General features: G+C 47.3%; 1 protein-coding gene across 2 annotated transcripts in view; it reads left to right on the top strand.

Moving 5' to 3' along the window:
* rbms3 (RNA binding motif, single stranded interacting protein) overlaps positions 1-14,050 on the top strand; it is a 142,096-nt gene that overhangs the window by 125,385 nt on the left and 2,661 nt on the right. For both annotated transcript variants that reach the window (XM_036538651.1, XM_036538652.1), the window contains exon 10: positions 10,200-10,310. In XM_036538651.1, coding sequence (XP_036394544.1) covers positions 10,200-10,310 — 111 coding nt within the window. The remainder of the gene's footprint in view (positions 1-10,199; positions 10,311-14,050) is intronic.

The following is a 14,050-nucleotide window of genomic DNA, read 5'->3' as shown; positions in this document are numbered from 1 at the left end:
TTTTGTTGTTGTTTAGATGTACTACTCAGATTTATGCACTTTTATAAAAGGAAGAGACCAATAAATCTCTCTAGTGACTGTGATACGTTTGACAAGTGTTCCACAGCAGCAAGCAGCAACAAATGCCTGCTGCAGAGAACTGCCAGAGCCGATGACTGCGCAAATCTGCCTGGTCTGCGGGCGAGGAGACTGCACCGCATGCGGGGAGAGAGGCACAGAAAGGAGGCAGCTGCACCGCATACTGAGAGCGAGAGGGAGTGAGAGAGAGACAGAAATAGAAAAGGACAGAGAGAGAGAGAGAGACCAGAAGCTGGGACAGCACGGTGACCTCCCTGACGATGCAGACAGTGCCTGCTATCTGCTGCCAGGTTCCTGTCCCGTCCCCATCCCAGACGTCACCCCCCCTCAGGTCCCAAAGTTCCCAGCTCTCCTAGAGGACCCAGGCGCAGTGTCTGAGCTGGGAGATTAGCTGACGGAATCCCTGTCTCAAAGGCGGTTCCCAGGGCTTTGGTCCGACAGAGACAGCAGGGAGGATGAGCACCCCGGAGCCCTGGAAACGTCTGCTCCCTTGTCTTTCTCAGGAGCTGTTATGGTGAAATATCGCTCAAAAAAATTCTTGTCCTTTCCCAACATTTTTGGAACCATGTGGATCCGTTCCGTAGCCTTTGCCTCGCGGAGAGGGCGGGTTTTAAAATGCGGGCCCGGCTCGTGCGGACAGCCAGGTTGCTCTTCAAGGTGCAGAGAGAATGGCATTAAAGCCGCGCTGCTGGCTCTTCTGAAACGCCGGGCGCTTCAACAAAAGCAATTAGACGAAGCAGAGAAACAGGAGGGAAGGAAAGCAGATGGCTGCTTTCTTTGTCTGAGTGGATAATGATATTCCGCAGGTGAATTTGACTAAACTCTTTGTTTTTTTTTTTGCACTGATTACCTGGAGCCCCACTAGATAAGGCTTCAGTAACTCGACGAAAACACACAGAGAAAGAGGCGCTGATTTCCCGCTATCTCCTTTGAACATACTTTTATGGTGTGCCATAAAACCCCCATAAGCAGGATTTTGAAAAATTGTCATATTCCTAGGAGGAGAAAAAAAAAGTCAAGCAATTAAATGCTTGGAAAAGCTAACGTGATTTTCGTAATTGTGTTCTGTTTTTTTTGTGTGTGTGTTTTTGTTTTCTACATTTGGCAACTGGTGACTGTCCGTCGGATTTTCATACTCAGTCCCATAATGGAGGTTTTCTTAGCAAATCATGAAACAATGGGTAGTCCTGGCGTGGCCGTGCAGATACGGTGAATCTGAAAACTTTGACTCCCTCTGACCGCATCTCGCCTCTTTGGTTTCGATCGTGCTGCTCTGAAGCTGTGCTTTCCCTGCCAGGGCGGTCTTGGCCGGCGCTGGCCAGACGCCTCTCAGTAATAGCCAACCACGGATCAATTGGGAAATGTGCTGCCGAGACAACAAAAACTTTTTAACTAAAGCTTAGCCAGTTTTCAGAGCATTTCAGCTCTTCCAATACCCAGTCAAACAACCACAGGAGAGAAGTAATGATCTGCTACCATGCCGCTTTCTGTGCTAGTTTTAAAGTTCATAATAGTAAAAAGGTAAAGCGGCATGCTCTTTCTTAGCGTGGATGTGCTATATACAGAGGAGAAAGAATGCACTTCACTAGCCAGTCATCATCAGTGTTTGTCTCCCTGTTACTTCTATTCATTTGCTTGGCAGATGGCCTTACCTGTATTGAGTTACAAAGCCTACACTTTTGGTCATTGTACGTTTAAGCAGCTGGATATTCAGAGGCAGTTCAGATCAGATGCCATTCAGCACCCTGTAGCCTCATACCACACTGTTGCATTATCTCCAGTCACCAACAACAGGAGACCAACAAGACCAGCACAGACTAGAACCAGACCTAAGACATTCCTGAAAAAATACACTTTACTGTGAAACCCTAATAAGCTCCAAGTGTTGATTTTACAGGCTGTTTCATTTTAAATATTAAGCCGGAGGAAGATCTGAAAAATACATCATTTTCATATTAAAATTCCAAACATTCTGCACATACAGAGCTCCCCCCATCCCCCGGTTTCTTTTAGAGCTGTACCCAGCCCACACCTTCCAGACTTTCTGGGGGAAAAAACAGATCTTCCTCAGCCATAAGAGGAGAAAGGTGAACAGGCGCTCTCCCCCATCTGCCAGACTGTTACAAAACTGGCCGCAATGCAGGCGCTTGGAGGACCGTCAGATCCGCTCTTTCGGTTCTTCCTCCCTTCCTCCCTTCCTCCTCCCCGCGTTCGGTGGTCGGCGGGATCGCTGGGAGAGGCTGCGCGAGGGATCTTATTTACTGCCAGATCTCAGGGCAGAGAGATGTGGCAGCCGTCCTTGAGCTGTCCTCTGTCAGCGACGCAGTCGCGCGCTCACGCCAGCGACTGTTCTGGGCTCGCGTGACACCGGAGACGGAGAGAAGCAGCGCGGGCCACCGGGCCGCTGGCTATGCTGCCAGAGGGGACGGCTGTCTGTGTGTGCACGTGTACACTTTCAACGTCATTTTATTTACTTACAGTATCTTCATAGTATGCTCTGTGAGGCATTCAGTAACACTAGGAGAATACTCAGTAAGGCTCTTGTGCCATTGTTAAAGTGGTTATGAATATGCTATGTAAGCATTATGAAGATGCGGAGAAAGTCAACGACTACCCTTACATTATTTTAAAATGTGTCCTGATTGGATAGTGACACGGTGCTAGTAAACGTGCATATTTTCGGTTTGGCCTTAGAGTCTGGTCTTGGGATTGTGGTGGATGGTTGCTGTAACATGGGCGCAGCTGTCAGGGGTTCAGAGGCACCGAGAGAAGTCTGCTCCATTATCTGGTGCGTCAGATCAGCCCACCTGCAAAGAAAATAAACCCTCTGTGCTCCAAACCCATCCATCATCGTCTGCAGCACAGCTCCGGCAGACTTCCCAGACCAGGTCCCTCACCGGCTCAGAGGCAGCAGGATCTGCGTATGGTAGGGTATCCTGCCCTACCTGCCTCCACAGGTGTGTCCATCTCATGCCCTCAAAGCTCCAACTCACCCTCAGAAGGAAAACGCATGATATATGTGTGTCACATGTTAAACCTGTCACATTCGAGGCTCAGAGTTCATTCAAACTGTCATCTCGAATGTGTCTCAGACATGTCTTCGGTGTGCTTCCAATATGTCTCATATGTGTTTGGTTTCATCTGTGTCTCAGAAGTGCCTCAGTCATGACTGGCATACATCATATCTTGTCTCACACCTGTCTTGGTCATGTCTCATACATTTTCTACGTTTTCTCTTAAGTTGTGTCTGTGATGCGGATCTGTCTAGTCAGGAGGTTACAGGCAGCGATCCATAGAGACGTGCTTCAGAGCAGTCTGTGTTGGCAATTAGCACATCGGTGACTGTCCCAGCCAGTGGTTAATTCCGCTGATGGGGAAAGCACTGGAGAAGCCCCATCCGGAGCTCCTGCACAGGCGAATATCCTGCCTGTAACAGCGCCGGTGAGTGAGTAAACAGAGCTGTGGGCGTGTGGAGGGAGCGTCCTGGAACAACCCTGAAAGAGTGGGCAGTGTGGCGCGTCGCCTTGGCAGCAGCCCATCCCAAAATGGCACTAAGTGCCCGGCTGCACCTTTGGCAGAGGCTTGCTGAATGTAAGAACGCCTGGGCAGTGCGGGGGATGGCTGCACAGAGGCTGTGTTTGAGGGAGATGCAAATGCGGAGAACCTGACCCGCAGCGCAATGCTTAAACCCCATCTCTCCCAAACAGTGGAGCCGCAGCCATGGCTTCCCCCCCCTCTGACTGCACTCAGGCACTAGAAGAACGCAGTAGCTCTGCGGCTCCCTCCAATTGGCCAGATTTACTGATTACCGGTTTAATGGCAACAAAGTGTTTTTGGTTCCAGCCCTAACTGAGCACAGGCAGACTGAGTCTGACAGTCTGCTGGATCTCAGCGCCACTGCGCTCTGCATTTTTATTGCTTGATTTCAAGCCTTTTTTTCATCCAGTGCTTTTTTTTTCCCAATGCATCTCTAATCAGAGCACAAGCTCAGCAAATAAATGAAAATGTCAATATCACCACCCTCCCACCACCTGAAATTGATCAAATTTCTCCCGTTGTCGTGTTGTCTCTTGAAAATCAATTGCTCTAATTTGGGTTGTCTGGTAGTGGGTGAGTGAGTTTTGATTTATACACTGCTGCGCGTTCTCAGTTCCTAAAGATGCATGAATGCATGCATCTGGATAGAATGAAAATCATATGGAAGAATAGTGCCAACAGAATGATATTTTTTTTTCCTTCAAGCCTGGGAGGAAGGATATTGTGAGTCATAAACATGTATTGTCCGTAAACTGATAGAGAAGGTCCTTGTGACCCTCTTTGACAGCTTTTTGAGAAACCTCGCTTGCCTAAAACGCTGCATACTCTTCACAATAACTCAATGTATTAACAATCCCCCAGAAAAGTCCATTAGAGGCAGGCAGTGTGAAAAAATTGAAAAATGAAGACATTTCGTGTCAAGTTTAGTAAAATGGATTTGTGAAGACAAAGAAGAAACTGTCTGAATGAAAGGAAGCAAGTATATCAAGTATTGTGGTATGACTGTCTTTTGTTACTTCACCGAATAAATCAATTTAAGTTATCACAAGGGTGTGTTCACAGGGCTGATGTTCTTAGGTAAAGTACGACAAACAGTCTACGGCAAACGTCGAATATCCTGCCCACTCATATCCTTAAGAGTGTTTTGCTTTCTCAAGTACCTGACAGGAAGAAAGACTGCCAACTTCCTGTCTCCTTGACGCAAGTTTCAGCAGCTACAATTCAGACATTCCTTCCTTAACTCCTTGTGAAAAGCTTTTTGTTGTTTCATGCCTCCTGAAGTTCAAGCCCAGAGAGCTTCAAACAGCCAGAATGTTTTCCTCCAGACTGCATTGTTCTTTGTGTGTTCTCAAAATTTGCTCCAAGCGCTGCATATGTATAGCTGCCGGTTACATCAGACACCTAGCTTGTGAATGCGGTGGCCCCACAGACTGTGGTGGATGTGCACCCACTGCTATTTCTGGCTGAAATATGGTGCGAAGTGAATATGTGAAGTGGTTGTTTTCCATTTCTCCTAAAGAATACTCAGCATAACAGTTTGGCATTAACCCAAAAGCCAAACCCATGGCTAAGAAATTGTCCCAGTATTTATAAAACATCACTTAACCCTTCACATAAGTTCACTTAATGGACACATGTCTAATGAGGTGTGCCTCCTGCCTCAAAATGCAATCTTTTTATAACCACTAAATATCCTGCTCACCCCATTTCCAGCATTTAGTAATTGATATTGCACTGAAAATGTAATGAACTTTTAGCTGCACATTCTTCTGAGAAATTGTCCATCCAGCGTGTCATCAGTGTATGCCCTGTGAGTATATTAAAGTCCCATTCCTTTATTGCATCACAATATTTACAACATTCATTTGTGCCCTGGGTGCAGTAACAGTGCTTAGCAAGCACAGTCTTTAATCCATGTGTCAGCTGGCTGCTTTCCTTAGTAGTTTGGGGACTGTGACCTCACATGTTGGTTGCATCCTACTCTGGGATGTTACCCCCTCATGATCCTGAGGTCCGAAATGACATAAAATTTCATGACATGATTTATTATCTCGGCAGACATCCTTATCAGGGGCCAGTGGCACAGATAACATCTGCTTTTACTATGGTAGTTGAACTTTATTCCTTCAAAGGATGCAACAGTAGAGAACCAGTTAGGATTCAAACCTGCACACCTCTGTTTGCAAGGCCAAATCCCTCACCCCTTCTCCACACTGCTGAGTATGTACCACTGAGTTTGCTTGTTTGCATGCCTTGGAGGTTCTCTCAGAGGTTTTGCTCAGCCCCAATCCTAAACCACTGGACTTCATTCGTGAGGTTGTCGCGTTCTCCCCACCGCTATCCCCTGCCTCTGCTTCCTGAGTCCCATCAGTAGAGAGCGAGATTTGTCCCAGTTCGTTCCATTTACCCTCAGCGCCACCGTATCCAGTCACAGCAAGCCACAGCCACGCCTTCATCAAGCTCCCATTCTCTCTCTCTCTCTCTCTCTCTCACACACACACACACACACACACAGAGCAGCCCCCAATGTCTGTTCCCATTTCATTGTTTTTCAATCATTTCTGTTTGTGCATGCGGTTTATATAAGCACTTGCATAACCCCCTCCCTCATCCCCACCTCTGCTTCTCACAGTCTCAACCCAAACACCCCCCATGAAGAATCAGTGTCCCCCTACCCTTTCCTTGAATGGAGGCAATCTATAATAAGTCCCACCTCAACAAGCACATGTTTTCCTGTGAGACTTAAAATGCACACACATGCACGCACACCACTGAATATATGACATATCCTGAATTTGTGTAGCCTTCCCCGACATACCCGCATATTAAACAAGATAATTATTCGGCTATTCTTTCTCATTTTCAATCATGAAAGCTTTGTCAAGAGTTGACTATTCGCTTCAGGCTTCAGATCTCAGAGACGAAACTCTAGATTCTGTGAGAGCAACATCAGGAAATGGATGGGAGCATTTTGTCTGTGTGTGTGTGTGAGAGAGAGAGAGAGAAAGAGAGAGAGTGTCGCGGGGGGGGATATGCCATGCTGTTTCAGCTCGGTTCTGATGTGTGGAGGAGAGACAGAATGTTTCTGACAGCAAATGTCTGTGCAGTTTACTCTTCAAACAGCCCCTACAGAATTACCAGCAGGCAAGGTTTTTACGCTTACGCTAAAATAAAGAATACAGAGCTAACATACAAACGTCCCCTTGCTACATCTGATGGGGATTGCTGACATATTTGGTTGTATTAAAGGAGCAGGTATTCCATCCCCATCCATAATCAGTTTTTCCACTCAATGGACGTTTTTGGAGGAATCACATTTCCTCCACTGGCATATGTCGAGATTTGCAGTGAAAAGGATGACATAATGAATGTATGTATATAAACAACATACATAGTGAAAAGTGTACTGACAATGCAGAATTTTTCAGTTAATAAGGGATATAGAAATATTAAAAAGTTTTGTTTTATTTGTGATTCCAGTTTTTTCCTTCTTCATTTCCTGACAAAATCCTAACTGAGCAAATTCAAAAATAATATTCTGATAATATTTTGATGGTTTCAAGAATCCTGCAATAAAGAGATGAGCCACAACTCCTGAACATAACACTTTTTGACTTGGTTTTGTAGCCTCTATCCTGCAATGCATAAGAATAGTTTTGATGAAGACATAGCAAACCTTTGCAAAAATTCTCCCTCTGAAGCTGTCTATCTCTGCACAAACAGTGCCTCCAGCTTGCTTTAAACAGTGTAGTTGGCGGAAGTCAGAAGGTAGAGAATTGATATATGAATTTTGTTGCTTCAATCAAGGTGGAGGTTTTCAAATATCAGTCAGATGTAATTAAGAAGTTTATATGACACGGGGTTTCTTTTGGCAGAGGCAGACAGTGTAAGGGAGGCAGAGAAAGTACTTATATTTGATTCATATCCTAAAGTTGTTTTCAGTTGTTTTACACTATTAACAATCAGGCCAGTTTAAATAAAGCTCACTAGTTGCAGCTGGTTCCTTTTTAATGTGATTCATTTACTTAAGGTTGCAGCTCAGTCTTTGTGCACTTCACATTAAAACATTTAATTATTATAAAAACCGCTGGTTATACGTTGAAATCTCCTTGTTAAAATTACATTCAGTTATTGTATATGGCACTAAGGCATTGCTACAACATCGCAGCAGAGCCCAGCAAAAAAGGAATCAGCTACAGATGCATGATCCTCACTACAGCTAGCATGCAAGCTTGTTGATCATGAAAAACCAGTTCAAGGAACAGCATAGGTTTGAAGGCAAATTCTCTGCAACTCCGCCGTCTGAGGTGCAGCAGCTGTCACTGACCTGCCCTAATAAGCACATGTCAGTTTGTCAGGCCCGTCAGGTTTCACGTTACTTCTTTTAGTGCTTTGTGCATACATCCACTGTATTTCTGACACAATGGCGCATCCTGGAGGTTGCCTTTTGCTTAGCAGCCTGTACTTAATTGACTTTAGTCGGGAGGAAGGTAAAACGTCGGACACGAGTAACCTTGTCTGATTGATCGCCCTCTGCTGGATGTGAGCTGAAATGGTCAGCATTAGTTTGTTCCGCCAGCTATCAGTCTTTCTCTGATAGGGATCTCAGGCAGAGCAGATAGCCCCTCCTGTCCTTGTGTTCCTCCCACATTAATCAATGGTCCTGGGCCTGGTGGCTCTGAAAGTGAGCGTGCGGCCAGAATGCAGGAGAACACATGCACACGCACACTCAGAGAGGCTCCTCAAATGCACACACACACCCATGCGTGCACACACACACACACACGCACACACACACACACACACACACACACACACACACACATACACACACACACACACATTCAGAGACGCTCCACAATTAGACACACACACACACACAACACAACACACACACACACACACACACACACACACACATACACACACACACATGCACATTCAGAGACGCTGCACAATTAGACACACACACACACAACACACAACATACACACACACGCACATTCAGAGACGCTCCACAATTAGACACACACACACACACACACAGCTCTCAGGCTAGCAGCTATCATGCCTGTGTGCCTCATTATGTCTTTATTGTGTCCTTAGTGTGGAAAGCACAGCTCTCTGTGTTCCTCTATAGACTTTGACCCAGTTCTGCGGGCCTCTCAGTGTTCACACACGCAATGCTGTCTGAGGTCACTTTTAACAAATTACACCCAGCATCTGGGAGCCAACAAATCCCTCTCTCCTCTGTGGAAAAAACACCCAGTGTTCCTCATACGTGTTCAGGCACCGAAAGCGGCGTGTTCTAAAATAAACACGCACACCGACACATGTGAGGCTCAGAGTTAAGTGCGCTATGCATCACTTCCTCAGGGATATGCAGTACTAGTGTTTGGATTTCCTGGAATCATTTGTTGTAATAATAGGAGGCCAGCTGATGGATGCAGCCGTCAGTGTGGGAGCGGCAATCAGTCCCAGGTTTGAGAGGCGCGGAGGGTTAATTAGGGAGAGTGAGCTGTGTCCGACTGCAGCCTTTCATCCTGCAAACAGCTGGCTCTTCACCTTTGATGCGTATGTGAAAGGGGTCTGACAGCTGCTTCTCCACCCGCCAGCACCAGAGGTCTGCTCTTTCACTCTCCCCACACCACGCACAAACACATACACACACGCACAAACACACACACACACACACACACACGCACACATATGCACACACACACACTGATATATTTACTCGTTTTACACACACACGTATACAAATACACATATGCACACACACGCAAACACACACACTCATTGTACACACACACACACACACACGTCTTCCGTAGACACATACATCCACTATAGACACATAGATTTTAAAAAGCACAGTCACAAACATTCTCCCTCTCTCCTACAAGTACATACTTAGTATCTTTTTATGGCATATGTAAGCCAGCAAACCACTTGAACCTCCATATACTCCCCATTAGGACAATTTCATGCAATTAGCATCCATTCATCTGCAGTGAGACAGAGCGTCAGGCAGCTGCTGTCTGTCTGCAGGAGCTGGGCTGTCTGCGCGCTCTGCGCAGCTGCGGCCCAAGCATGCGCATCCCTGATAAGAGCTTATCAAAGCAGAACGAGCGGGGCACAGGCTGCAGAGGAAAAACCTCAGCGCTGTCTAACGGGGGCTTTACGACAAAACGACATGTGATTGACCGCAATCACAGCGGTGCACTTGACACGGCGTTACGATGCGCAGTCCGTGGCCAGACTGACCTTCTGAAGAGATTTATTGAGGTTTCTATTTATTACAGTGGTGTTTATGTGTGAAATAAAGCTCATAGGAAGCATATAGCAAAGAGATATCGCAGGCTCTGGCATCCCGGTGGCCGCAATGGCCTCGGTTCACATGCGTACATGCTGAATTCCTCACTCGCAGACGCACTTCTCAGGTTTATCGCCCCCTGTCTGTTTGCGCGCCGTGCAGCCACATGTTTCTGAGTGCAGTCGGGGAGCCCGGGCCGTGAAGCGCGTCCACACCTGCCTGCGCCTGTAGCCGCAGCTCTCAGACGCACTGTGCTTCTGTCCCACAGGGTGCTGTGATCACGCCAGCCATGGACCACACCATGTCCATGCAGCCAGCCAGTATGATGGGGCCCCTCACCCAGCAGATGAACCACATGTCCCTGGGTACAACAGGAACTGTAAGTAGCCTGCTCCTCCGTGTTACTCCGTCTCTGGACGCAACAGGGGGTGTGATTATCCTGCTGTACTTCTCTGTGTCACGCTGGCTCTGGACACAACAGGAGCTGGGAGCAGCGCATGTCACGGCTTCTAAACACTCCTTTTATATGAGTGAAGTTTAAAGGGATACAACGGGAGACCTCTATAGTATAGTGTGATCAGATGGGTTTTAAGTGTGGGCTGTCAGATGAGCTAGCAGGGAATGGTACCTTCAGAGACATATAGAGAGAAAGAGAAGTACTGCTCCTTCACCGCTGCAGAAACAACATGCTGGATCGTACTTACTAATTAGGTCGGATGTAGCAATAAAGTGTAGGAATGCACCGTGTGACAGTGACGGCCTGTGTAGCAGTTTCACTGTTGCCCTTGGTTGCGGGGACATGCTCAGAAGCGTGACCTTTAATGTCGAGCTGCAAGTGCTCATTCCGTTTGGAATGCACCGCGAGGGCGACGTCCAGCTTGCACTTGTGCTTTTCGTTGCACTTGTGCAACCTCATCGCCGTTGAGCCACAGCGGCCCTGACGTCACCGCACACGCCCAGATCTCTCAACCACCACCCCAGAATACATTTGGCCGTTCTTTTGTGCATGTCTGTTGCCTAACGGTGCGGCTGTGTTTTTAAAATAAAAGAACTGAGTGTTCCTCCTCAGCCCAACAGTCCTGACCATAGCATTCCCAGAAGAACACTCTGTTTCCTGACATACTCATTAAAGGCGTCTCGCAGGCTCATAAAAGCAGCATGAACTACACCCTGACATTTGTTGCTTTGCTTTTAGGATACGATTCGGAGTCTGTTTGCATCATTAATGGTACTGCTACGCACTTCCTGGTCCACATGAACTGGGTTTAGCAGTTAGCCTATGGATCAGCTGTGTTTACAGCTGGAGTTTATTTTTAATTGGAGCTCATTTTTAATACCCATTTCATTTCTCATATCCAGACGTACCCTTAGCGTTCCCTCAAAATTGTTCAGGCGTTGCGTCAATGTTACTAATACCTGATCAGAGAGTTGCCCTCTTGTGGTCCTGTTTAACGGGGCCTTGTGCATGTTACTCAGCTGCCTCCCGTGGAAATCCTGTTTAATACAGCTCTTAAAATACATCCATTCTCCCTTAAAGGGTACCTTCAGAAAAAATTTCAAATTCAAGTTGTTCCTTACTTTGAAGGGTGTGGTAGGTACGTATACACATTAAACACACATGGCTTTCAATATGGATGCTTACTATCATAAAAGTAAGGAACCGAATGTTAGATATTCGGTGAAGTTTTCCTTTCATTCTCAGTATGAGCCTTGCCGTTTTGTTTTTTTTTTTTGTTTCTTAACCATGACGCCTTATAAATTTAGCCTGAGGCTCTCCTGGTGACTTCCATTAATCCAATCCAGTGAACACAAAGGAGCACCACGGACCTTCACTGCTCAGACTCAATATTACAGTCTGGTACATTACTCTCAACCGCAAAGCTCACCACTGCTCTGCTGGGCTCCCAGAGCTGTACATGCTGGGTGGTGTTGCCGGCATTGCAGTACGCACAGGATACAGCATGTCATTTACACTGGGCATTTAAGCAGATGTGTCCTAACTAATCTCTGATTATTGCTTATTCTTGAAAGTAGTAAGTTGTTGTTCCGTTGTGTTTAGTGCAGTGCTTACTGTCATTAAATCAGAAGGACAGTGCGGCTGCTGAAGAGGGCGGTGGTAGCCATGTGACAGTGGAGCATGGTGCCAGTGTGAAGGAGGAGGGGTGAAATACGGGCCACAGCGCAAGTGCCCGCAGAGTGAGCGGAGGCTCCAGCCCCCCCCCCCCCCAATTCTCTCTGCACGTGTCCGTCTGATCCTGTTCTGTGTCCGGCCTGACCCACTGCCCCTGTAGCACTGGGGGGCAGAACCCTAAGCCCGTCACCCAAAACCTGTTATCCAAACCCAGGTCCCACATATGTACACACACCTCCCTCTCACATGCCCTTGGTCCCCTGCCACAGGTCAGCAAGTGGATGGAGTGCACCTCTGAGTTGTGGCACAGGAGGTTGTTTTAGATGAGTGAGGGGACTCTGGGAGCTCAGATAAGGGCACTTGTGTAGCATGATCTTCAGTGAGAGGTTATGCTGAGACTGTGTCCTTTGGAAAGTGCAGACCATCTGTTGTACCCAAAAGAGTCTCTGCACATGAGTGTACACATGTGCATGCAGCAGTTTGCATGTGGTCATGTACATGTGTAGGTGAGCACATTAGGTATGTTTGTGGGTGTGTGAGTGAATGGGTGTGTGTGTGTGTGTGTGTGTGTGTGTGTATTGGGGTATATGAGTGTGTGTATGGGTGTGTATGTGTATGTGTGTGTGTGTGTGTGTGTGTGTGTGTGTGTGTGTGTGTGTGTGTGTGGGTATGCCCTTCTGTGCAGTTGCACATGTGTGTGTGCTAAAATTTAAGAGCTAAGATAGGAGGCTGAGTGAATCTGCATGCAGGCAGGTGGCCTGTTCTACGTCGACATTGGACACGTCACCATGCCAGTCTGAGAGCCGAAAGATAGAGCTGCCCATTACTGTGTCACCCCTCAACGCGCACCTCATGTGCCAGGTCATCCTCAAGTGGCAGCAGATGATGACTGTGAGCTGTGGCATTGCCCCTCCCCATGATCCTCTGCAGCGGAGGGAGCATGAGCGTGTGTGTGGCCTGAACCCCCCAGTAGAGTCACCGCAGTGTGTGACAGTCTATGGGACCTGGGCAGCCCTCCAGTGAGGGCTGAGACGGTATACGTTACAGGGTGCCTGCTTGAAAAGGACAGGATGTTCCTGTATTTTTCCCACCCCTGCTCCTGATGAGGGAGAGATAACTCAGACGGGACCCGCAGATTCATCTGTAACCGTGTCCCTCTTGCTCCCTCACTTGTTATCCCCGATTTGGCATTTTCTTTCCGCCGCGCTCCTTTTCATGTCTGGAGCCCTGGCAGTCCTCCGCATCCCCCTTCCCATGCTCTCGTCTAATCCCCCGACGGCCCCGTGAATGTCACCGAGCGGCTGACCCACCGGGGGTACGCTGTTTGATTGCAGATCGCTGTTTGTTTTTATTTCTTTCTTCATCTGTTTGGTTCTTTCAAGGTAAAAGAGCAATTCTCTCCCTCTCGGCCCCCCTCCCTCCCCCTTCTCAGTAACCCTCTCCTCACTCCCTCTCAGAGCTGCTTTCCCTGTCCGCGCTCTCACGCTCTCTCTCTCTCTCTCTCTCTCTCTCTTTCTCCTCTCTTGTTTGTCTGTCTGTACCCTTTCTCTCCTCTGTCCCTATCCTTTTATCTCTTCTATCTCTCTGTCCCCTCTCTCCTTTGTTCTCTCTTCCCTTGCTCCCTCCATCTCCCATTTCCACACCCCCTCCTTTCTTTGTTAGTGTGAAGTTGGACTGTAGTTGGTCCCCAGGCTCCTCTCTTCTGATGGTGTCAGTCAGTTATCACAGTCTCTTGCCGTAGGAGTACAATGACAGAACGCATCACGTCTTGAAGTGTTTGTCTGTGTTAGTGACATGCTGCGTAATATTGAGCAGTTTCCTGATAAACATTACATAGCTACATGTTACAGAACTATTTGCTTTCATCACCAGCAGTTGTATTACCATTATGCAGGTAATAAGATTCACTGAGTGGTAGTATCTCAATGTAATTTGTAATTTGCAAAAATCAACAAAAAGTGAAAACTATGGTAGTGTGAGTGGCCAGT

This window comes from Megalops cyprinoides, chromosome 10 (assembly GCF_013368585.1).
Source record: "Megalops cyprinoides isolate fMegCyp1 chromosome 10, fMegCyp1.pri, whole genome shotgun sequence".
NCBI classification, from domain to species: Eukaryota; Metazoa; Chordata; class Actinopteri; order Elopiformes; family Megalopidae; genus Megalops; species Megalops cyprinoides.
Note: the sequence above shows the minus strand (reverse complement) of the source record. Positions and strands in the feature narration are given on the sequence as shown.